This window comes from Dendrobates tinctorius, unplaced genomic scaffold, assembly GCF_039654945.1.
Source record: "Dendrobates tinctorius isolate UK_male_01 unplaced genomic scaffold, ASM3965494v1 ptg000059l, whole genome shotgun sequence".
Lineage (NCBI taxonomy): Eukaryota > Metazoa > Chordata > Amphibia > Anura > Dendrobatidae > Dendrobates > Dendrobates tinctorius.
The window spans coordinates 1,551,257-1,574,426 of record NW_027361727.1 but is presented as its reverse complement, the minus strand read 5'-3'; the positions used below and the strand labels follow the sequence as shown (position 1 = coordinate 1,574,426).

At 41.6% G+C, this 23,170-nt stretch overlaps 1 protein-coding gene across 2 annotated transcripts in view; it reads left to right on the top strand.

The window, feature by feature from the left end:
- The window catches only part of SLC17A6 (solute carrier family 17 member 6), a 60,874-nt gene that overhangs the window by 21,965 nt on the left and 15,739 nt on the right, over positions 1-23,170 (top strand). For both annotated transcript variants that reach the window (XM_073578294.1, XM_073578293.1), the window contains 4 exons: positions 4,566-4,680; positions 5,839-5,926; positions 6,017-6,103; positions 10,392-10,534. In XM_073578294.1, coding sequence (XP_073434395.1) covers positions 4,566-4,680; positions 5,839-5,926; positions 6,017-6,103; positions 10,392-10,534 — 433 coding nt within the window. The remainder of the gene's footprint in view (positions 1-4,565; positions 4,681-5,838; positions 5,927-6,016; positions 6,104-10,391; positions 10,535-23,170) is intronic.

Below are 23,170 nucleotides of genomic sequence, written 5' to 3'. Positions count from 1 at the left end.
AAACCACCATGGTTACTTACCGGTAGCCGTTTTTTCCGGAACCCATAACAGCACCTGTATATCCCCCCCCTTTTTCACCGTATGGGTGTGCACAATTAGTAGGGTGCTTTTGAGTGATGTGGTGTTGGATTATACATGTAACTAACCGGGAACTCCTCTCAATGCTCTGTAACCCAACTGAAGCGGGGGAGAGGTGCCGCCCCTTATGTCTCAGTAGGTTCCTGTCCTGGCGGGGCGGATCCCTCTCTCAGGTGTGCTGTCATGGGTTCTGGAAAAACCGGCTACCGGTAAGTAACGATGGTGGTATTTCTAAGGTCTGTTTTTTTCTGTCCTGCCTGAGACTATAGATTATTTACCCTGGCACCACATTGTCTACAACCCCCTCCCTGATACTATTTCTAACACTAAGAGAAGGGAACGGAACAGCAGAGAGACCGTCAGAATCAGGAATAGCTCTGGTTGCACTAAGCTTCAGTCTCCATCTTCAGTCCTTCATTCATTTTCATATCCTTTGTTATGCAGTTTGCAGACTCATCTAAGTTTTAGATTTTTCTCTTGGCAGAGTGTCTCGCCCAGTAATACAGGATGGACGCGAGCTCTGTGTGTATCCAGGGTGTTTCTATCTTCATTAGCTCACATATTAGCACAGCTTCTATCCTGCACGTACAGTGGCATAACAAAAAAGGCCCGAGCAAGCTGATTAGAGCGGAAATGGGGAATCTGTGTATTTTAAACCATTCAAGTAATTTTTATTACACAAGATACATTGCAAATATTTCAAACAGAGTAACTCTGCCAAAGCAGGAAAATAAAGGATCCACAATAAAGTTGTTCAAAATGCAGCACTTTTACTGATATCAAAAGGAGGATAGATATTCCAAGTCTATATGTATACAGTGAAAGAATTATTAGAAAAAATAATTCTTTTGGAAGTGTATACAGGACTATAAAGTGCTATTTGCGCCTGACAAACTGCTCCATAAGCCCTAATGCAGGGTAGTACTCTCATGTGAAGGAGACAGGTGCCCAACACATTGCCATATGCATGTAGTTATATTAAAGGGAATTGTCACCTCATTTTGGCGGTCTATGTAAATGATTTGGGTCCGGTCCGATGGGCGGTGTTTCGGGTCCTTTCCTCCACACCTCCTTGGCCACTGTCCGCAATATTTCTGTGAATTTCCATATTCGACCTACATATTACGCACATGCGCATTGCAATCTGAACCTGCAACGTGCGCAGTATGCTTTGCCCAACTGCGGGCAAAGCCGAAAAGCATTAGTGCACATGCGCCGGTGAACTATGTCCCGGAACACAGAGAAATACTTCCGAGACACAGTTCACCGGCGCATGCATACAAATGCTTTTTGGCTTTGCCAGCAGTTGGGTAAAGCATACTGCGCGTGCGCGGGTTCAGATTGCAATGCGCCCACGCGTAACATGGAGGCAAAGTACAGAAATTCCCAGAAATATTGCGGACAGCGGCCAAGGAGAGGTGGAGGAAAGGACCCGAAACACCGCCCATCGGACCGGACCCAGGTCATTTAAATACCACGCCAAAATGAGGTGACAGATTCCCTTTAAGATAAGGTGATAAAGGTGCAGAGCATATGACATAATAAAGTGCATGTAGCAGTTCAATACTCACTAAGTAAAACTTGTAAAAGGATCCCAGCCTGCCGCCCCTATGTGCGTTTTGTCATGTCTTCATCAGCAGACGTACTTACAGTGGCATGTAAAAGTTGGGGCACACCTAGTCAAAAGTACTGTTATTGTGAACTGTTAAGCAAGCTGGAGATAAAATTTTGTCAAATGCATTCTTCCCTCTACCTGTGAAATGTTCCCTGTGCCATTGGCTGCAGCACAACCCCAAAGCATGATTGATCCACCCCCATGCTTAATGTTTAGCGAGATGTTCTTTTTCTGAAATTCTGTGCCCTTTTTTTCTGTACACATACCCTTGATCATTGTGGCCAAAGAGTTCTATTTTAAACTAATTGGTCCACAGGACTTGTTTCCAAAATGCATCAAGCGTGTTTAGATATTATTTTTACATACTTCTAACTCTTAATTTTATGGTGAGGATGCAGGAGAGGTTTCTTCTGATGATCTTCCATGAAGGCCATATTTGTGCAGGTGTCTCTGAACAGTAGAACAATGTACCACAACTCCAGAGTCTGCTAAATCTTTCTGAAATTCTTTTTCACTCAAGTGGGGGATCTGATTTGTCTCTCTAGCAATCCTACTAGCAGCTCTCACTGAAATGTTACTTGGTCTTTCAGACCTTATCTTGACCTCCACTGTTCCTGATAACTGCCATTTCTTAATTGTTTTTCGAACTGAGGAAAGGGCAACCTGAAAACATTTTGCTATCATCTTATAGCCTTCTCCTGCTTTGTGGGCCTCAACTATTTTCATGGCTGTTTTTTGGCACAAGGTAAGAGAAGGTCTTTTTATAAAGCTAGGAAATTTGCATCACGTCACCTTTCCTAATGATGATAGTGAACAAGCCATAACCCTAACAGGCTAATTAAGGTCTGAAACCTTGGTTAAAGGTATCTGAGCAAACACCATCTACAAGGGTGCTCAAACTTTTGCATGGACCCATTTTCCCAAACTTTTACATGCCACTGTATTTCCTTTTCATGTGCATGCCTCCTTTTCTACAGTCTGTTTTTTTCTGCCCTCCCTGAGACTATAGATGCTTTACCCTCTCTCTGCATTGTCTGTAACCCCCTCCTTGATGTTATCTCTAGCATTAAGAGAAGGAAGTGGGAGAGCAGAGAGGGGTGTCAGAACCAGGAGAAGCTTTAATGGATTTGCAACATTTTGAGGATCACTCAACTAGATAAAAGGACTTACAGGCTCTGCAACCGCAAAATAGACATTGTTAAATGAAGACTACTAAGAAAGATGATTAATTTTGCATTAGGAACCAAATGAACAATAAAAGTATTCTGTCCCAAGGTGCACGTAGCCTTTAAGACAGCAATATGAGAGCTTGTCATAGAAAGAGGAGAATAGTAATCACCATGGACATTACTGCAATTACTTTGTCTTAGAACTCGTTATATGATACATGATTCCCAGAGTGTAGAGGTGCAGTCAGGTAATTGGGCTATAATCTATATTTATCCCATTCTGTCATTTGTGTATATATGTCAGCGGCTTCGGGGATATGATGTCACAGTCAGTCAATTGTTCATCTAGGCCCCATGGGTTGGAGAGGAGCACAGGTGGCGGAGGGATGATATAATCAATGGCAATACATATTACCACTTTTCTCCCCCTTTCTTTTATTATTTTAGTAGATTCAGGGGTCACGATTTGAGTAGAAATTATATTGGAAAATGTCCAAAAAAAACCCAATATCAATGGAAAAAGGGGATCTCCACTTTGGAAAATCCCTACTTGTCAGAAGGGCCCCTGATCACAATGTGTCCCTTTGTTGGGAACCCAAGTCATCACCTGCTCCCTGTAGGGAATTCAGGCAGCAAAAGTTCAATTTCCCACTAGCGCCACCACAGGGGAAATATTGACATGAATGGTTTTTCTTTGTAATGCAGGAAAGGATGGGTCCCAGATAGAGGAAGACGCTCTTTGTAACCACTCTCCATTCTGGCAGCTCCAGATGTATTTATAAGACAAGGTGGTTTATTCTACGCGTTTCAAAGTCTATCTGACTTCTTCAGGAATACTACGCGTTTCGAAGTCTATCTGACAGTTTTAATGCATCCTTGTGGGCGTAATAACATGATTAGTAAGAGCCGTCATCATCGCCAGCTCTCTACAAATCTTGCACATGCGTGCGGCTTTCCTCACCCACGTCATTGCACCTCTTAAGCTGGGTGTTTGCTTCCAGGCATCAGAGGCGCGCCACGCATGTCCAGAAAGGGAGTAAGACGTCCCAAAGACCCTTGTGTGAGCAAAGTGGTAGTGATCCTGCTCCTTTCACTGGGAAACACACAATGAACTTTGAACCCCCATTGTCGGTATCGGTGGAGGGTCCTTCCAACTTTTCCTGAACTCAGTCTTGAGACCAAGAGAGATCAAGGAATATAAGTGCAAAGTTCTGGTGATCGGTGGGGTCTCGGAATGCAGATCTAACAATTATCACCTACAGGGTGGATAGCGGATACTTTGGACGACTTGGAAAAGTGGCAGAGAGAAAATGGCTAAAAGTTGTTACAATGTTGAACCCATGCCGTAAAGGCATATACACACGTTCAGCAGGAAAATCTACTATGTTGGCAGGAAAAACGCAGCATAAAATGCATGTGTTTGTTAAATGTTTTTATGCATTTTTTGCACATGTTTTGCCATTTATTAGTATGGGTGAAATCTGCAACAAAAATGCTGAAAGAATTGACGCACTGCAAATCTGCAAGGAAAAATAAGCAACCTATACATGAGACTTAACACAGACCCCAGGAAGCACAGTAGATGATTTAAAAAAAAAAAAAATTGCAGTTTTCCTTTTAAATGAATCTGTAAATGCACTTTTATATCTTGCAGTTCTGTTTCGCCCCCATTAACTGTTTCTTTTTTGCTCTTGACGTTCCAGGGTGTTCGGTGCGGCCATAGTGCTCACCTCCACTTTAAACATGCTTATTCCGTCCGCAGCCAGAGTGCATTATGGGTGTGTGATCTTCGTAAGGATTCTACAAGGGCTTGTGGAGGTATTGATTTCCTGACTCACTGCAGATTAATTTGTCAAGTTGTGGGAGGAAACTCTCCGGTAGAATACCTTTTGATGAAATAACAGTATTTGTCTCCCAGCGACTGACCCAAGAGCAACGCCAGTGCAACGACTCATTAAAGGAACAGTCCAGACAGAACAAGTAAACCGCAGGGCAGAACCTGACACAGGGACTTTCTCTTTAATGTTACTTTAGTCTGTGCCATGCTCCGCCCCCGAGGAACCTGTACTAGATATAATAGTGTATTAAATTTACCAGGATGTTTAATTACTGGGCATGCTTAGGTTTTACATACTTTGCTTTTTGTGTGTGTATTTTTTAAGTTTTTTTCCATGTTGGTAAAATAAAAAAAAAATATTATTACATATCCTGTCCTGTGCTTCCACTTGCCTCTAGTTTCTATGGAACCCCTGAATGTTTCTTAAGTCATCACAGACTCAATGTGACTCCATACTTTCTAATCACCAAAAACCTGGTTAATGCAAATGCACGTTACCCAATTACCCCATGTCACTCACTTAGGTATCCATGAAGCCGAGAAATAAGGCGCGGCTTTGAGAATCATCACATAGTTCTGCATGCACTAAATCGCACAACTTCAGGAAAATTTGTGGTTCCACCATGCATGAGTGATGTCACAGCTCACCTCCTACTCCTCTCATCACAAAAAACTTTTGTACATTCTCATTAGATGCTTCAAAATAAAAGATGAGACTATTCAGTCAGACTATTGAAAATAATGTACATGTGCATTTCCTGTAATAGTATAGCTCAAGTGGCCAGTGTGAAAATTGAAAGATTTTTTATTTTCTTTTTATTACAGATCATGATATGAAAAATAAATCACAAAAAATACAGTTATAGCATTAAACCTAATTTAAACATTAGATGATTTATTAATTACACATTCCCTCTAAACTGCAATATTGTTTTATTTTTTATTGTTATCTTATATTTTATCATTTATCTTTTGTTACGTAATGTTATATTATGTAATAATGTTAGCTTTAATTACTTTATGATATAATCTTATATTTTGCTACATTCTATGTTGTGACAATGTAAAGATATTATGAAATATATTTTATTACACTACATTATATATTTATACTGTACATCTTTGTGTAACCGTTCCAGGGTGTCACCTACCCAGCCTGCCATGGAATATGGAGTAAGTGGGCCCCTCCGCTCGAAAGAAGTCGTCTGGCGACCACCTCCTTTTGCGGTAAATACTTAACCAATTGTAAAGCGTTCTCGAAATAAATTTGCTTATTTTCATGGGCGCCTGTATTATGGTTCTGTTTTCTCTCACCAGGGTCCTATGCGGGAGCAGTGATCGCTATGCCTTTAGCAGGGATATTAGTGCAATATACAGGATGGTCGTCTGTTTTCTATGTGTATGGTAAGTCTGTGTATACAATGGTTTGCAAAAGTATTCACCCCTCTTGGCTTTTTACCTATTTTGTTGCATTACAACCTGTGTGAAAATATTTTTTGTAATCTGATTTGTGTGATGCATCAGTATTAAATAGTTTAAGTTGGTGAAGTGAGAAAAATATAGGCATAAATTAAGTTTATGGGATCAAATAACTAAAAATTGACATGTGCATATGTATTCATCGCAAAAGGGGTGAAGTCCTTAAATTCCTGGTGCAAGCAATTCCCTTTCATAAGTCTGATGCTTAGTGACAGGACGTCCCCCTGTGTGCAATCTAAGTGTCATGTCTGTCACTATATACACTTTACCTTTTCTGAAAGGCCACATAGGCTGCAACACCATTAACAAGAATCACCACTAACCAGACACCACCACGAAGACCAAAGAGCTCCCCAAGCAACACCATGAAGTCCAGAGAGATCTCAAATCAACACCACGAAAACCAAAGAGATCTCCAAACAACACCACAAAGAGTAAGAAGATCACCAAACAACACCATGAAAACCAAGGAGATCTCCAAACACCACGAAAACCAAAGAAATCTCCAAACAACCCCACGAAGACCAAGGTGATTGCCAAACAACACCATGAAGACCAAGAAGGTCTTCAAACAACACCATGAAGACCAAGAAGGTCTTCAAACAACACCATGAAGACCAAGAAGATCTCCAAACAGCACCATGAATACCAAGGAGATCGCCAAACACCATGAAAACCAAAGAGATCTCTTCAAACAACACCACGAAGACCAAGGAGATCACCAAACCAACACCATGAAGACCAAGGAGATCGCCAAACCAACACCATGAAGACCAAGGAGCTCGCCAAACACCACCATGAAGACCAAGAAGATCTCCAAACAGCACCATGAATACCAAGGAGATCGCCAAACACCACGAAAACCAAAGAGATCTCTTCAAACAACACCACGAAGACCAAGGAGATCACCAAACCAACACCATGAAGACCAAGGAGATCGCCAAACCAACACCATGAAGATCAAGGAGCTCGCCAAACAACACCATGAAGACCAAGAAGGTCTCCAAACAACACCAAGAAGATCTCCAAACACCATGAAGACCCAGGATATCGCCAAACAAGTCAGGGATAAAGTTGTTGAGAAGTACAAGTCAGGGTTAGGTTATATAAAAAAAAAAAAAAAAAAAAAAAAATCTCAATCTCTGATGATCCCCATAGCACCATGAAATCCATATAGTCAAATGGAAAAAACATAGTACCACAACAAACCTGCCAAGAGAGGGCGCCCACCAAAGAGGGCATTAATCAGAGGCAGCACAGAGACCAAAAGTAACCATGTAGGAGCTGCAGAGTTTCCAAGCAGTGACTAGAGTATATTAGTCCATATGACCACCATAAACCGTACACTCCATAGAGGTAGCCTTTATGGAAGAGTGGGCAGAGAAAAGCCTTTACTTACACACAAAAGTTGTAAGGCTCGTTTTGAGTTTGTCAAGTCATGTGAGAGACTCCCCAAATGTATGGAGGAAGTTGCTGTGGTCAGATCAGACCAAAATTGAACTTTTTGACCAATAAGGTAAACGCTATGTCTGATGCAAAACCAGCACAGCTCATCACCTCAAGAAAACTATCCCCACAGTGAAACATGGTGGTGGTAGCATCATTCTGTGGGGATGCTTTTCAGCATCAGGGACAGGGACAGTGGTCCGAGTCAAGGGGAAGATGGATGGTGCAAAATACAGGGATCTTCTTGAGCAAAACCTGTTTAGTCTGTCAGTGATTTGAGACTGGGATGGAGGTTCACCTTCCAACAAGACAATAACGCAAAGCATACTGCTAAAGCGACACTCAACTGATTTAAGGGGAAGCATGTACATGTTGTGGCGTGGCCTAGTCGCAGCCCAGACCTTAATCCAATGAAGAATCTGTGGTCATACTTAAAGATAGATGGTTTCATCTGGTAAACAGCAAACTTGGAGGAGCTGGAGCAGTTTTACCTTGAGGAATGGTCAAAAATCTTAGTGGCCAGATGTGGAAAGCTCATAGAGACTTATCCAAAGCGACTTGCATCTGTAATTGATGTAAAAGGAGGCTCTACAAAGAACTGACTTTAGAGGGCTTAATACTTATGCACACTGAAGTTTACAGTTATTTTGGCCTATTTGTTGTTTGTGTCACAAGAAAAAGAAAACAAATGTTCACAGTTGTAGACACGTTCTTTACATGAACTGATGCAAACCCTAAAAAAACTGAAATTCCTGGTTTTGAGGTAGCAAAACACAAAAAAATGCCAAGGATGCCACGTACTGTAGAGAGATAATGACCCACCCCCACTTACTGTAGAGAGATAATGACCCACCCCCACTTACTGTAGAGAGATAATGACCCACCCCCACTTACTGTAGACAGATAATGACCCACCCTGCTTACTGTAGAGATAATGACCAACCCCTGCTTACTGTAGAGAGATAATGACCCACCCCCACTTACTGTAGAGAGATAATGACCCACCCCCGCTTACTGTAGAGATAATGACCCACCCCCACTTACTGTAGACAGATAATGACCCACCCTGCTTACTGTAGAGATAATGACCAACCCCTGCTTACTGTAGAGAGATAATGACCCACCTCCACTTACTGTAGAGAGATAATGACCCACCCCCACTTACTGTAGACAGATAATGACCCACCCTGCTTACTGTAGAGATAATGACCAACCCCTGCTTACTGTAGAGAGATAATGACCCACCCCCACTTACTGTAGAGAGATAATGACCAACCCCCGCTTCCTTTAGAGAAAAACCCACACCCATTCATTATAGAGAGATAAAGACTTGCCCCCACTTACTGTAGATGAATAAAGATCCACCCCCGCTCCCTGTAGACAGGGTAGACCCACTCCCACTTCCTGTAATCCATCTCGTTGTCTCTGCTGTTAGAGAAAGAATATACTTGACAACAGGTAGTGGACAGCAAGTTACACAAAAAGAAGACCCCTAATACAAGTTTCTGTGAAACAATTTTGTTTGGGGGTACAACATCATTTATAAATAAAATGATTTGCAGATTGTCTATTTATCAGATCATCTATCAAATGAGAGATGAAGCTGTTTGAAAGTACAGGGATCATTTAACCCTTTCTTGAAGAGCTGGGTGACAACTGTAAGAACACCTTTAGAGGTTACATTAGCGTTGTCACCCAGCTGTTTCTAATGGTAGTCCCTGGATATACACTGGTAGCGGCTGACCTACTATTTAGAAGTCTACAAAAGTTTAGCGACATCATATGAGATTATTTTCCATTTATTATCCTTAATAAAGGAGTTTTCAAAGAGTAGTAAAAAAGAACCTTGCCTGATGACTTGCAGAAATAGCGTCTCACCTGTCCATGGGCTGTGTCCGGTATTGCAACTATTGAAGTGAATGGTGCGGAGCTGCAATACCAGAGGCAACCTGTGAACAGGCGAGGAGCTATATCTGGAAGAAAGTGACCTTGTTCTCATGCCTGATTTCTTGTGACTTTGCAAAAAAAAAAATGACAAGATGTCCATTCAGTCCTGCCAGCAGTGAGTTTAGTAGGACAGATCATAATTACTGACCACAGGATGCATTGCATGAAAAATAACAGAATTGTAGCTGCAAACTTTTCCAATTCTGACCTAGGTGGTTTAATTAGCAGCCTTCCTGGAATAAAAACGGCAACACATATCCCGGAAACCAATTAGGAGACTTGTATTGAGAGACATTCTGTTCTAGGTGATTAAAATCTCAGTATGTTTGTCAGATGCTGTCAAACACGGTACAGTATGAAATGCAGGGGTCTTCAGCTCAGCCCCCCGGAGGCTGCCATAAAGGACTAATTGTTAGGAATGAAGGTGGATTTTGTATCTGAGGTTACTTGTATCTCCTCAATCCGATGCTCCATTCTCACGGGGCTGTTATCTCTATTCTCGGCACAGAGTTAGGAAATGTAACATCTAGGGTGTAATAGAACCTTCTCCCTTATTATTTACATCATTTGTCTCTTGTGTCTCCAGACTTGGTGGCTGGATCTAGCACTTTGATCATTGTAACCGTTTCTATAGAGCTACCAGTCTCTGGGTTTGTGTTATCATCAGACTTTACATGAAACTAGATAACATTAGGTATAATGTCCTCGGCTTCTTTCTGGTAGTCACCAGTCCAAATCCAAGATGAAGGCTATAAATATAAGAGAATGGCAGTAAATTACCCTGAGGTCACCTTTATTGATTGTCTCCCTTTCTATGTAGGTAGCTTTGGTCTAGTCTGGTACCTCTTCTGGATCCTGGTGTCCTATGAGAGCCCAGCCAAGCACCCAACCATCACAGACGAGGAGCGCACTTATATTGAAGAGAGCATTGGCGAGTCTGCCAACCTTATGGGTGCCATGGAAGTAAGTCATTAACCCGCAAATATTGTTATCGAGTCTGGGACATACTGGAACGTTGTTGGAGACACCAACACCAAGAAGGAAAAGTTGGGAGTTATAGAAATCCCAGGATGGAGACATTAGTGATCTGCAAATTATGGAAAAAAGTAAACAAAATTTTCAAAACATCTGAATTTCTTCAGCCTGGAGTATGAGCCCCGTGCAGAAATCCCGGCACTTACAGCCTCGGCTGCTATCATTGAGGTTATTAATGGTCGTCTGAGGAAGGTTCTGTCTCTGAAAGAACTTGATCAAATCATCAAGATCCTCTGCTGGCAGCTCCTGTGTAATCACCGACCAATGACGCCCAGATGTGCTCGATGTGAGACAAGTCCGGATACGCTGCAGCCATGGGAGCACGTTTAGGCCACACAGATGCAGATTATAGATTAGCAATATCTCTACATCCTGCAATTTTCCATAATTCCACGACTATTCCTTCTTGGTGTTACAATTTCGATGTTGAGGCTTGTTCTTTAGGACTGACAAGTTATCAATTGTCCTCAAGGAGAACTCCACTTAACAACAGTTTTAAGTTTTCCATTTAAAACTTTACCCTAAACATCGAGTAACCGTGTAAATACTTTGCCTCTTCTCCAATCATAACCAAAGCTGCATTCTGAATTACGCTGACTTTCTGTAGCAAGAGACCAATGCATTTTGGGTATTCATAGACAATCATGGTGGAGAGGTTTGGCAGCATCCCTTGCTTCATTGTTTGGTTGAATTTGTAAAATAGCCTTTATGTGACTGGAGAATAAATAATATATTACTCGGTGTCAGAGATAACATAGCCACTCAATATTCAGTATTGTTTAAACTGTTGCTGTCCCTTAAATAAGATGTCTGACCAACATTTTATTTTTAATAGATTCTGTGCTGATTCTTTTTAAATGTATCTTTAAAGTGGCTAGAACTTAGTTGTTCTGATCCAGAGCTTTAAAATCCCATGCATGGCTAGCGTGGTAAATGATGATAAAATTCTGACTTCCTGCGGCCTCCCCTAGATGGCGCCTGTAAGCTTACTGCATACATCGAATACAATATGAAAGCAGTATGACCTTTGCTCCCCCTAGTGGCAGATGCAGTCATATACAATGGATATCATGTAACTGCTATGTTTCTGCAGGGAATTTGGACCTAAATTGAAGAGGGCTTGTGTGTATATTTTATATATACAGTATATATACAAGCCCTCTTCAATATATATATAATTCAATAAAAGTTGGAGCAGCACTCCATGATGCAGTTGAAAGGCGCTTTTTATTAGCTCATGTGGCAACATTTCGGTCCTAGGTGTAGACCTTTCTCAAGCAGTTACAAAAGTGCATGTGCAGAGTATTTAAGGCAACCAAACAGACAAATCATTTAGCAGCAATGACATTATTTACATCAGTGTATCAATAATACAACCATGATTCACATATTCAAATGTCTAAAACATGATTATATAAAGTGATAAAGTGCAGGGCAATGATCAAATATTCAATACAGCGCGTTAAATATATAAATGAACACAATTGATCATTAATGCAGCTGTTTTCAAATTAATCATAGTACAAGACTCTCTCCCCATCAGTTCATGACACATTGTGCCAAAATACGCCATCCTATTGTTTACACTGCGCATGTCAGGAAAAGAGTTAGAGAGTAAATTCCGGTATTGCGCAATCATGCCCAGACACCTATCAAGCGCCATCTTGGTACAGGAAAATCGATTCAACGCACGTGCGTCAAAGACGTCGTTGTCAGTGGAAATCTTCATGTCCTTCGTGCATACTCTATTGTAAAGCTGAATAATTCAGTGCCATTTTGGAAAGGGGAGAAGCATACCTAAATATTATTTTTATTCATTTTTATAGCTCTATTTATTCCATGGCACTTTACATGTGAAAGGGGCATACAAAGACAAGCACAATAAACATGAGCAATACAAGGCACACACAAGTACAAAAGGAGAAAGGACCCTGCCCACGAGGGCTCATAGTCTACAGGGGATGGGTGAGGATACACTAGGAGAGGGCAGAGCTGGTCGTGCGGTGGTTCAGTAGACTGAGGATCTTTGCAGGTTTGAGGCTTTCCGGAACAGGTGGGTCTTCAGGTTCCTTTTGAAGGTTTCCGTGTTAGGCGAAAGTCTGATGTGTTGGGGTAGAGAGTTCCAGAGTATAGGGGAAAGCACGGGAGAAGTCTTGTATGCGGTTGTGTGAAGAAGAGATAAGAGGGGGGTAGAGAAAGCTTTTAAGAGGATTGAAGATTGCGTGTAGGTTGATACCGGGAGACCATGTCACATGTACGGAGGAGACAGGTTGCGGATGGCTTTGTATGCCATGGTTAGGGTTTTGAACTGGAGCCTCTGGACAATAGGAAGCCAGTGAAGGGCTTGTCAGAGAGCATAGGCTGGGGACTAACGGGGAAGACAGGTGGATTATTCAGGCAGCAGAGTTTAGGATATATTGGAGTGCTAGAGGGAATGCCAGAGAGTAGGAGGTTGAAATAGTCGAGGCGGGAGATGATGAGGGCATTCACGAGTGTTTTCGTAGCTTCTTGGTTAAAAAATGTACGGATCCGGGAAATATTTTTGAGTTTGAGTCGGCAGGAGCAGGCAATGGCTTGGATATGTGGCTTGAAAGAGAGGGTAGAGTCGAGGACACCCTGAGGCACCAAGCATGTGGGACTAGGGAAAGTGAGCAGCCATTGACATTGATGGATAGATCTGGTGGAGGGGTAGAGAGAGATGGGGGAAAGGTGATGAATTCTGTTTTGTCCATGTTCAGTTTTAGAAAGTGAGCAGAAAACAAAGATGAAATAGCGACAGACATTGTGAGATTTTGGTCAGTAAGGAAGTGATGTCGGGTCCAGACAGGTAGATCTGTGTGTCATCGGCGTAGAGATGATACTGCAAACCGTTTGATTCTATGAACTGTCCCAGGCCGAAGGTGTAGATAGAGAAGAGTAGGGGTCCTAGGACTGAGCCTTGGGAAATACCAACAGACAGGGGGCGAGGTGAGGAGGTGGTGTGGGAGAGGGAGACACTGAATGTCCGGTCTGTTAGATATGACGAGATCCAGGATAGGGTGAAATCTATGCTGCCAAGAGAGGAGAGAATCTCTAACAAGAGGGAATGGTCTACAGTGTCAAAGGCAGAAGACAGGTCCAGGAGGAGGAGGACAGAGTAGTGTCTCTTCTTGGCGGTTAGTAAGTCATTGGTGACTCTAATTAGGGCGGTTTCAGTTGAGTGATGTGGTCGGAAGCCAGATTGTAACCGGTCAAAAAGAGAGCAGGAGGAGAGGTGGGAGGACAGTTCAAGATGGACATGCTGTTCCAGTAGTTTTGAGGCCTAAGGGAGAAGTGATATTGGGCGATAGCTAGACACAGAGGATGGGTCAAAGGGAGGGCTTTTTGAGGACGGGTGTGATTGAGACATGTTTGAAGAAAGAGGGGAAGACACCATTTGTAAGTGAAAGGTTGAAGAGATGCATTATGGTTGGGATGAAGACTGTGGTGAAGTTAGAGATGAGGTGGGACGGGAGCGGGTCAAGTGTGCAAGTGGTGAGATGTGATCTTAACAGAAGGGTGGAGAACTGATCTTCTGTCATGGTGGAGAAGCTGGTTTTGGAAGAACAGGGCTGAGCAGTTAAGAGGAGGGGCATTGGGGGCTGCGGGCCAAAGCTTTCTCTGATGTTAGTTATCGATCTTCTGCTTAAATAAAGAGGCAAAGTCTTCAGCAGAAATGAGAGGAGATGGAGGAGGTGCTGGGGGACAGAGTAGACAATTGAAAGTGTTGAAAAGCTCTTTAGGGTTGTGAGACAGGGAGTATATGAGAGATGAGAAGAGAGTTTGTTTTGCGACAGTGAGTGTGGACTTGAAGCTGGCAAGGGATTGCTTGTATGCGAAAAAGTGCTCGGCAGAGCCGGATCTCTTTCATCTCCGCTCAACAATCCTGGAAGCCCGTCTCAGTTCTTTGGTCAGGCTGGTCAGCCAGGGTTGCCTGTTGATTGTACGAGTTTTGGTGTGCGTGAGGGGGGTGGCCGAATCTAGTGCTGCTGTTATTGTGGTGTTATATAAAGTGGCAGAAAGCATCTGTGTCATGTAAGGAAGCTATGTCTGTAAGAGGGAGAAGGGACTCAAAGAGTGAGTGTAAATTGAGGTGTTTGAGATTTCTGTGAGGGTTGGTTGTGGTCAGACAGGGGATGGAGAGTTTGTTAGCGATAAAGAGGTCATGGATAAATGACAGTTTGTTGCAGACAGATCGTGCGTTCCATAGTGCTTCAGGTAGGTGGACTGGGGAAGTGGGGGCTGGATGAATGGGTATGAGCTAATCATGGTTGCGAAAACTAGTAGAGGATCGTGGCAGGGTGTTAGAAATGAGTGTGTGGATGTGCTGAGGAGGGCCAAGATTTGGGGATACGTCGCCAGCAATGAGGAGTAGCAGACAGAGAGTTAGAAGGTGGGAGCAGCATAGAACATGATGTGGCCGTGTGTGTCTGGAGAAAAAGCATTGTATGTGAAGGAACAGTTGTGAGTAGAGTTGAGCGATACCGTCCGATACTTCAAAGTATCGGATCGGAATGGATCGGCCGATCTTAAAAAAAAAAAAAAAAAAAAAAAGTATCGGTATCGCTGATTCCGATACCGGAAGTCCCATTCAAGTCTATGGGACTTCCAGTATCGGAATAAGAAAAATCCTGTTTTTCCCTTGTACAGCCTCTCTGGGGTCTGTACGGGCCTTTCGGGGGGCTGTGCCGGCCTGCCAGGGGGTCTGTGCAGGCTCCGGTGGTCTGTGCCGGCCTGCCGGGGGGCTGTGCCGGCCTGCCAGGGGGGCTGTGCAGGCTCCGGTGGGCTGTGCCGGCCTGCCGGTGGTCTGTGCACCCTGTGGGGGGCTGTGCCGGCCTGCCGGGGGGCTGAGCTGATGTCCGGGGGTCTGTGCAAGCATCGTCCGATGGGACTACAAGTCCCATCTGGCGATGCCTGCTACCATGACAGTGATTGACACATTAGCCAATGATGGGACAGTAGTAATCCCATCATCCGGCTAATGTGTTAAATGTTAAAAAAAAAAAAAAAATACTACATACATGCTACATGCATGCTACATACATACTACATGCTACATACATACTACATACATACTACATACATACTACATGCATGCTACATACAATACTACATGCTACATACATACCACATATATACTACATACATACTACATGCATGCTACATGCTACATACATACCACATACATACTACATACATACTACATGCATACTACATGCTACATACATACTACATATATACTACATGCATGCTACATACATACTGCATGCTACATACATACTACATGCTACATACATACCACATATATACTACATACATACTACATGCATGCTACATGCTACATACATACCACATACATACTACATACATACTACATGCTACATACATACTACATATATACTACATGCATGCTACATACATACTACATACATACTACATATATACTACATGCATGCTACATACATACTACATGCTACATACATACTACATATATACTACATGCATGCTACATACATACTACATGCTACATACATACCACATATATACTACATACATACTACATACAATACATTCATACAATACATACATAGACATACAGTACATATAACATAGAGTAACATACTTACCAATACTTGTCACATTGTTCCCCGAAGCCATTGTCTTTTACGGAATAAATATTAACATAACAAACCACAAAAATACTCACCCACGATCCGAAGCAGTCCACGAGTGTGTCCCACGACGATCTTGGGTAGAGAACTGCAGCATCAGCTGTTGCTGCCGTTCTCTACGGGCTGCAGGAATCCAATGACGGAAGGTAGGTATCCTTCCGCACTGTATTCCTCCGCCACTTAAAAAAAAAAAAAAAAAGTCCCTAGTCTCACTTTATGCCATTGCTGTGTGGGAAATTCCCACGCAGCAATGGCATAAAGTGAGACTAGGGACTTTTTTTTTTTTTTAAGTGGCGGAGGAATACAGTGCGGAAGGATACCTACCTTCCGTCATTGGATTCCTGCAGCCCGCAGAGAACGGCAGCAACAGCTGATGCTGCAGTTCTCTACCCAAGATCGTCGTGGGACACACTCGTGGACTGCTTCGGATCGTGGGTGAGTATTTTTGTGGTTTGTTATGTTAATATTTATTCCGTAAAAGACAATGGCTTCGGGGAACAATGTGACAAGTATTGGTAAGTATGTTACTCTATGTTATATGTACTGTATGTCTATGTATGTATTGTATGAATGTATTGTATGTAGTATGTATGTAGTATATATGTGGTATGTATGTAGCATGTAGTATGTATGTAGCATGCATGTAGCATGTAGTATATATGTAGTATGTATGTAGCATGTAGTATGTATGTAGCATGCATGTAGTATATATGTAGTATGTATGTAGCATGTAGTATGTATGTAGTATGTATGTGGTATGTATGTAGCATGCATGTAGTATGTATGTAGTATATATGTGGTATGTATGTAGCATGTAGTATGTATGTAGCATGCAGTATGTATGTAGCATGCATGTAGTATATATGTAGTATGTATGTAGCATGTAGTATGTATGTGGTATGTATGTAGCATGTAGCATGCATGTAGTATGTATGTGGTATGTATGTAGCATGCATGTAGTATGTATGTAGTATATATGTGGTATGTATGTAGTATATATGTGGTATGTATGTAGCATGTAGTATGTATGTAGCATGCAGTATGTATGTAGCATGCATGTAGTATGCATGTAGTATGTATGTAGTATGCATGTAGTATGCATGTAGTATGTATGTGGTATGTATGTAGCATGCATGTAGTATGTATGTAGTATATATGTGGTATGTATGTAGCATGCATGTAGTATGTATGTAGTATATATGTGGTATGTATGTAGCATGTAGTATGTATGTAGCATGCAGTATGTATGTAGCATGCATGTAGTATATATGTAGTATGTATGTAGTATGTATGTAGCATGCATGTAGCATGCATGTAGTATGTATGTAGTATGCATGTAGTATGTATGTAGTATGTATGTAGTATGTATGTATGTATGTATGTATGTAGTATTTTTTTTTTTTTTTTTTTTAACATTTAACACATTAGCCGGATGATGGGACTACTACTGTCCCATCATTGGCTAATGTGTCAATCACTGTCATGGTAGCAGGCATCGCCAGATGGGACTTGTAGTCCCATCGGACGATGCTTGCACAGACCCCCGGACATCAGCACAGCCCCCCGGCAGGCCGGCACAGCCCCCCGGCAGGCCGGCACAGCCCCCCACAGGGTGCACAGCCCCCCGGCAGGCCGGTACAGACCCCCACAGGGTGCACAGACCACCGGCAGGCCGGCACAGCCCCCCGGCAGGCCGGTACAGACCCCCACAGGGTGCACAGACCACCGGCAGGCCGGCACAGCCCCCCGGCAGGCCGGTACAGACCCCGGGCAGTCCACACAGCCCCCCGGCAGGCCGGCACAGCCCCCCGGCAGGCCGGCAGAGACCCCCGGAAGGCCCGAAATGACGGCGCATCATGATGCGCACACACCGCGCATCATGATGACGTCAGGCTGTCAATCAACTTTGAACTTCCGATTCCGATGCCGACTTCCGATATTGAAAAAATATCGGAAGTCGGTATCGGAATTCCGATACAGCAAGTATCGGAATGCTCAACACTAGTTGTGAGGAGTAAGTGAGATGGCTGAGGAGGATAGATGGAGAAATGACTAGTTCTTTACTAGGTGGAGGGATTACAGGAGATAGTAACAAAGAAAGTAGTATGGGGGTGAAAGTGAAAAGAAACAGAAACATTGTTGTGGTTTTCTATTCCATTACCTTACAGTCAATTCCAGTCCAATTCAAGTCTAATTCAAAATATTGTACTTAAAAAGCTGTACTTTGAAAGATGTTATTTGAAAGATGCATGCATATGCTCTCAACTTATAGCAGAAAAAACATTAACCCAAATCGGACCAAAATGTAGATCCATTAAAGTTTCCATACTTAGGGAATCGTGAAATTATGTACTGGTAAATATAATTAGAACAGATAAGTCACCCGCAAGTCATTGGTATAGGAACACCTTCCATGCGCTGGAAATAGTAACCTATTAAAGCATTGGAGACATGTGAGAATTAACACATCCCAAATAGATCATATTCACCACAAGTCAATCCAAATTACTTTATATGGTAACAATGTTCCATACCAGAATTTCCATAGAATATTAACCCCTAAAGGCAAAGTATGTGGGTATTAAAGGTACCAAAATTGACCATATATTTACAAACAAAAATTATTCATAACCTTATTGATGGGATGAGTCATGTCCATATGAACATCGCTGGTATAATATAATCTATAGAAAATAAAAAACATAAATAAATAAAAATAGATACCAAAAACTACACAGCTCAAATGTGTCAAAAACCATTTTGGGGAAAAAAAAAAGGCAAACCACAATTCATCATCATGTCACACCAAGTTTAAAATCTACATTTAAACCATTGGGTTTGAGGGTATTAAGTCTCCTAATCCACTCCAATTCTTTAACTTTAAGTCCACCCCTTCTCAATGGGGGGACTTGATCAATAATCCTGAATTTTAAGTCCCTCTCAGAATGTTTCAATTCTGTGAAGTGTTTAGGTACAGGCAAGTCCATTTTTTTCTTTTGGATCGTATATCTGTGTTGGTTTATCCTCGTTTTAAAGTCACATGTCTCACCCACATAAAGAAGGTTGCAGGGACATTCTAATAGATATATAATATAATCAGAGGCGCATGTTAGATAATGATTGATTTAAAAAAATACCTTTTGTGTGGTTGGATGTGTAAATGTATTCCCCTTAAGCATATTGGGACAGTTAATGCAATTTAAACATGGGTAACAACTCGTCCTTTTAGTACCCGTTAATAAAGTCTGAACTAATGCTCTAGGTGTGCCAACATCCGCACGAACCAGTGTGTCCTTGATATTTTTAGATCGTTTGTATGAAATTAACGGAGGCATTTTAAATTGTTTGATGTCAGGTAAACACTTGCCTAACATTGGCCAATGTCCCTTTACTATGCTTGTTATTGCCTTACTTTCTTCACAGAAAGTTGTTACCATAGGTATCTTCCCCGTATTTTTTTTAACCTGTCTAGTTTTACATAAAAGATTATCACGTGCTTGACTTTTAACTTCACTCTTACATTTTTCCAAAAAACTATTTTGGATACTTTTTTTGTTTAAATTTAAGGCTCATATTTTCCAATGCTTTATCAAAGGTAGCCTCATCATTAACAATCCTTCTTACATGAAGGAACTGGCTGAAAGGTAATGACTATCATTCTCCTAGAGTGGTGACTGTCATATCTTAGAAGACTATTTCTATCTGTAGGTTTTATGAAAACCTCAGTTAAAAATTTATAATTATTGTATTTCACCAATACATCCAGGAATTGTAACTCAGAATTAGGGGAAGTTAATGTAAACTGTATGTCTCCATTCAGACTATTCAACAATTCATTGAACTCCTCAAGTTCAACAAGTGAACCTGTCCATAGGAGGATTACCTCATCTATGTATCGCCACCACCTCAGCACATGCCGAAAGTGGTGGGACACATAGACAAGGTCCTCCTCCATGGCTGCTATAGTTAAATTAGCAAAGGCCGGAGCCATATTTTCACCCATGGCTGTGCCTCTGCATTGTTTAATAAAGTCATCACCAAATAAGAAATAATTGTTACTCAAACCAACATTCAGTAAATCCAAGATAAACTCAATTTCTATAGATGTATAAGATGTTCCCTCAAGACTTTTACCTACCGTTTTAAGACCTATATCATGGCTAATTGACCTATAAAGGGAACGACAGCACCAACCTTATCTGCAGGTTTGATGGTGATGTTGCAGTCATGGACCAAAGACTCAAGGGCCAGCATCTCACCCCTTGTAAAATTGGGATGTTGAAAATGATCTTTTTTCAAAGACTACTTCAAATTTTCTACATCATCATTTACATCGGCAATACATTTCTCAATGACAGGTACATTTATAATTGGAACAAAGCCACTTGGATTAGACAATGAAAATTGCTCTAGTATTAACATAGAAGTTAATACTCCCTGTTTTTTTATGAATTTTTTGAGTGCCAATATTTCGATTTTATCGATCTAAAAATTTTTAAACAATTTGGTTTCCAATTTAAACCAGTTGCTGTATATACTTGCGTATAAGCCAAAAAAACATTTTTTGTGCTGAAAACACCCCCCTCGGCTTATACTCAAGTCATTGTCCAGAAAGACGGCGGGGGGTGGCGAGTGGCGGAGCAGCAGCAGGAGTCGGCGGCTGTGGCACAGTGACAGCTGCAGTCGCCAGCTTCAAGAAGACATCATACCCGCCCTCTTCACGCCGTCGCTATTTCTCAGTCCTTGCATCTCAGTCCCGGCTCCTCTCCCTGTGCTCATTGGTACCGCTCATTAAGGTAATGAATATACATGTGTCTCCACTCCCATAGGCGTGGAGCGCATATTCATTACCTTAATGAGCGGTACCACGTGACCGCTGAGCACAGGAAGAGCTGCCGGGACAACAGAGATGCAACGATGGCACGAGGATGATGAGTAGGACAGGGGTGTGTGAGCCATGCTGGATAGGGGGATCCACACATAGCAGGACAGGACGGGGGGAGAGCCACACATAGCAGGACATGGGGAGCCACACATACTAGGACAAAATGGAGGGAACCATGGATAGCAGGACAGGGATATGGGGACAATGCCTACCCGGCTTATACTCAAGTCAATAAGCTTACCCAGTTTTCCATGGCAAAATTAGGTGCCTCGGCTTATACTCGAGTATATACGGGTAACGTGAGTATTTGAACTAAAAGAAAAACACTTTTCTAACACCATGATTTCATCATTAGATACATTTTTAGAAGAAAGATTTACCACTAAATCTGATCTTTTTTCTTCTGTGTCGTTTGTCTCACAGGATTTATTTGACCCTTCAGTTTCCTTTCTTTTTTTGTCCATAGCGGTGTTTCCTCCTTCCTCTTCTGTTTCTTTGTTGTCTTCCTCCAATCCTTTTGTAGATTCTACTGAAAAAAATGTCATCAGTAGAATTCATCACAAACAATGTCCTAGGTTTATAGTAACCACCTGTCTTAGCCAAAGTTTTTTTATTTATCTTTCACAATCCTATTGCGTGCCTTCTGCCAATTGTAAACATGTCCCAAGCGGTAGCTATCGGCATCTCTATTCCATTTACGCCTTTTCAATTCTTCTAAGTCATCTTTAGTTTTTTTTGGGCAATTAGTGACTGTCTCTTTAAACTTATCAAAATCTTCTAAGCCTAGAGTATCTCTCAATTTTCCTTCAATTCAGACACTGACACATTTAAAACTGAAATTTCTTTTTGCAAAAATTCCATGTTCAGCAATAATATATCCATTGCATATTTGATTGATAGAGGAAAAAAAAAAGTTCACAGAAAACATTTGAAAAAAAGATTTGGACGTATGTTTGATCTTGGTCCTCTAGGTATACATTTATTTTTATAATATTCCTTTAATGTCATAAGATGCAACTTAATCTGTTCATTTGATAACCATACTTGGCGTTTAAGATCCATTGGTGACGGAATATTCAGAAATGTGACCTCTCCTTCTACCCCTACAAGGATTCTTTCCTTATCTTCTGCTGTGTAGGAAAAAATATCGGGCATGTCCAAATTGCCACTAGATGTGGCCATGGTAGAACTAGAAAAAAAAATTTGCACGCTGAATAAAAAGTAATAATCAAGAAAAAGAATCAGCACAGCACAGTAAAAAGTAGGGTGCAAAGGCACATACCAAACCTTATAAATAGATTCTAAAAAAGTTGAAGCAGCACTCCATGGTGCAGTTGAAAGGTGCTTTTTATTAGCCTATCAACTGCATCATGGAGTGCTGCTTCAACTTTTTTAGAATCTATTTATAAGGTTTGGTATGTGCCTTTGCACCCTACTTTTTACTGTGCTGTGCTGATTCTTTTTTTTCTTGAATATATATGGTCTTACCTGGTGTAAATGCTGTTGTTTCCATGAGATATGGCCCCTACTTCCCTATATATAAATCTAGTCTTATTAGGCAAGGGGGCATATTTCTCAAGAAGGCACCCACATAGAAGAGTTGATGACCACTCCCACTTGGTAATAAGGATAGATTTATATTCAGATAGGACAATCAAATTGAACAGTCAGTGGAGCGCTGAGAATACAACGACACCACAATTGATTCTTCTTTAGCCCACAACGCGTTTCGACGGTAACCCCATCTTCATCAGGTGGTGGATTTATATTCAGGGTATAGAGGACCATATCTCAGAAACAGAGAGACGCAAGAATAAAAGAAAATAACGCCAGAATCAGGAGAACAGCAGCATTTACACCAGGTAAGACAACAGAATATTTCATATTTATGGCACATGACGGATCCTCTACAACTTCTGCACTAATATAGTCACAAACTGTGAGAATAGATGTTTTTAGATCCTTACAACTGTTTTTTTTTTAGATTGA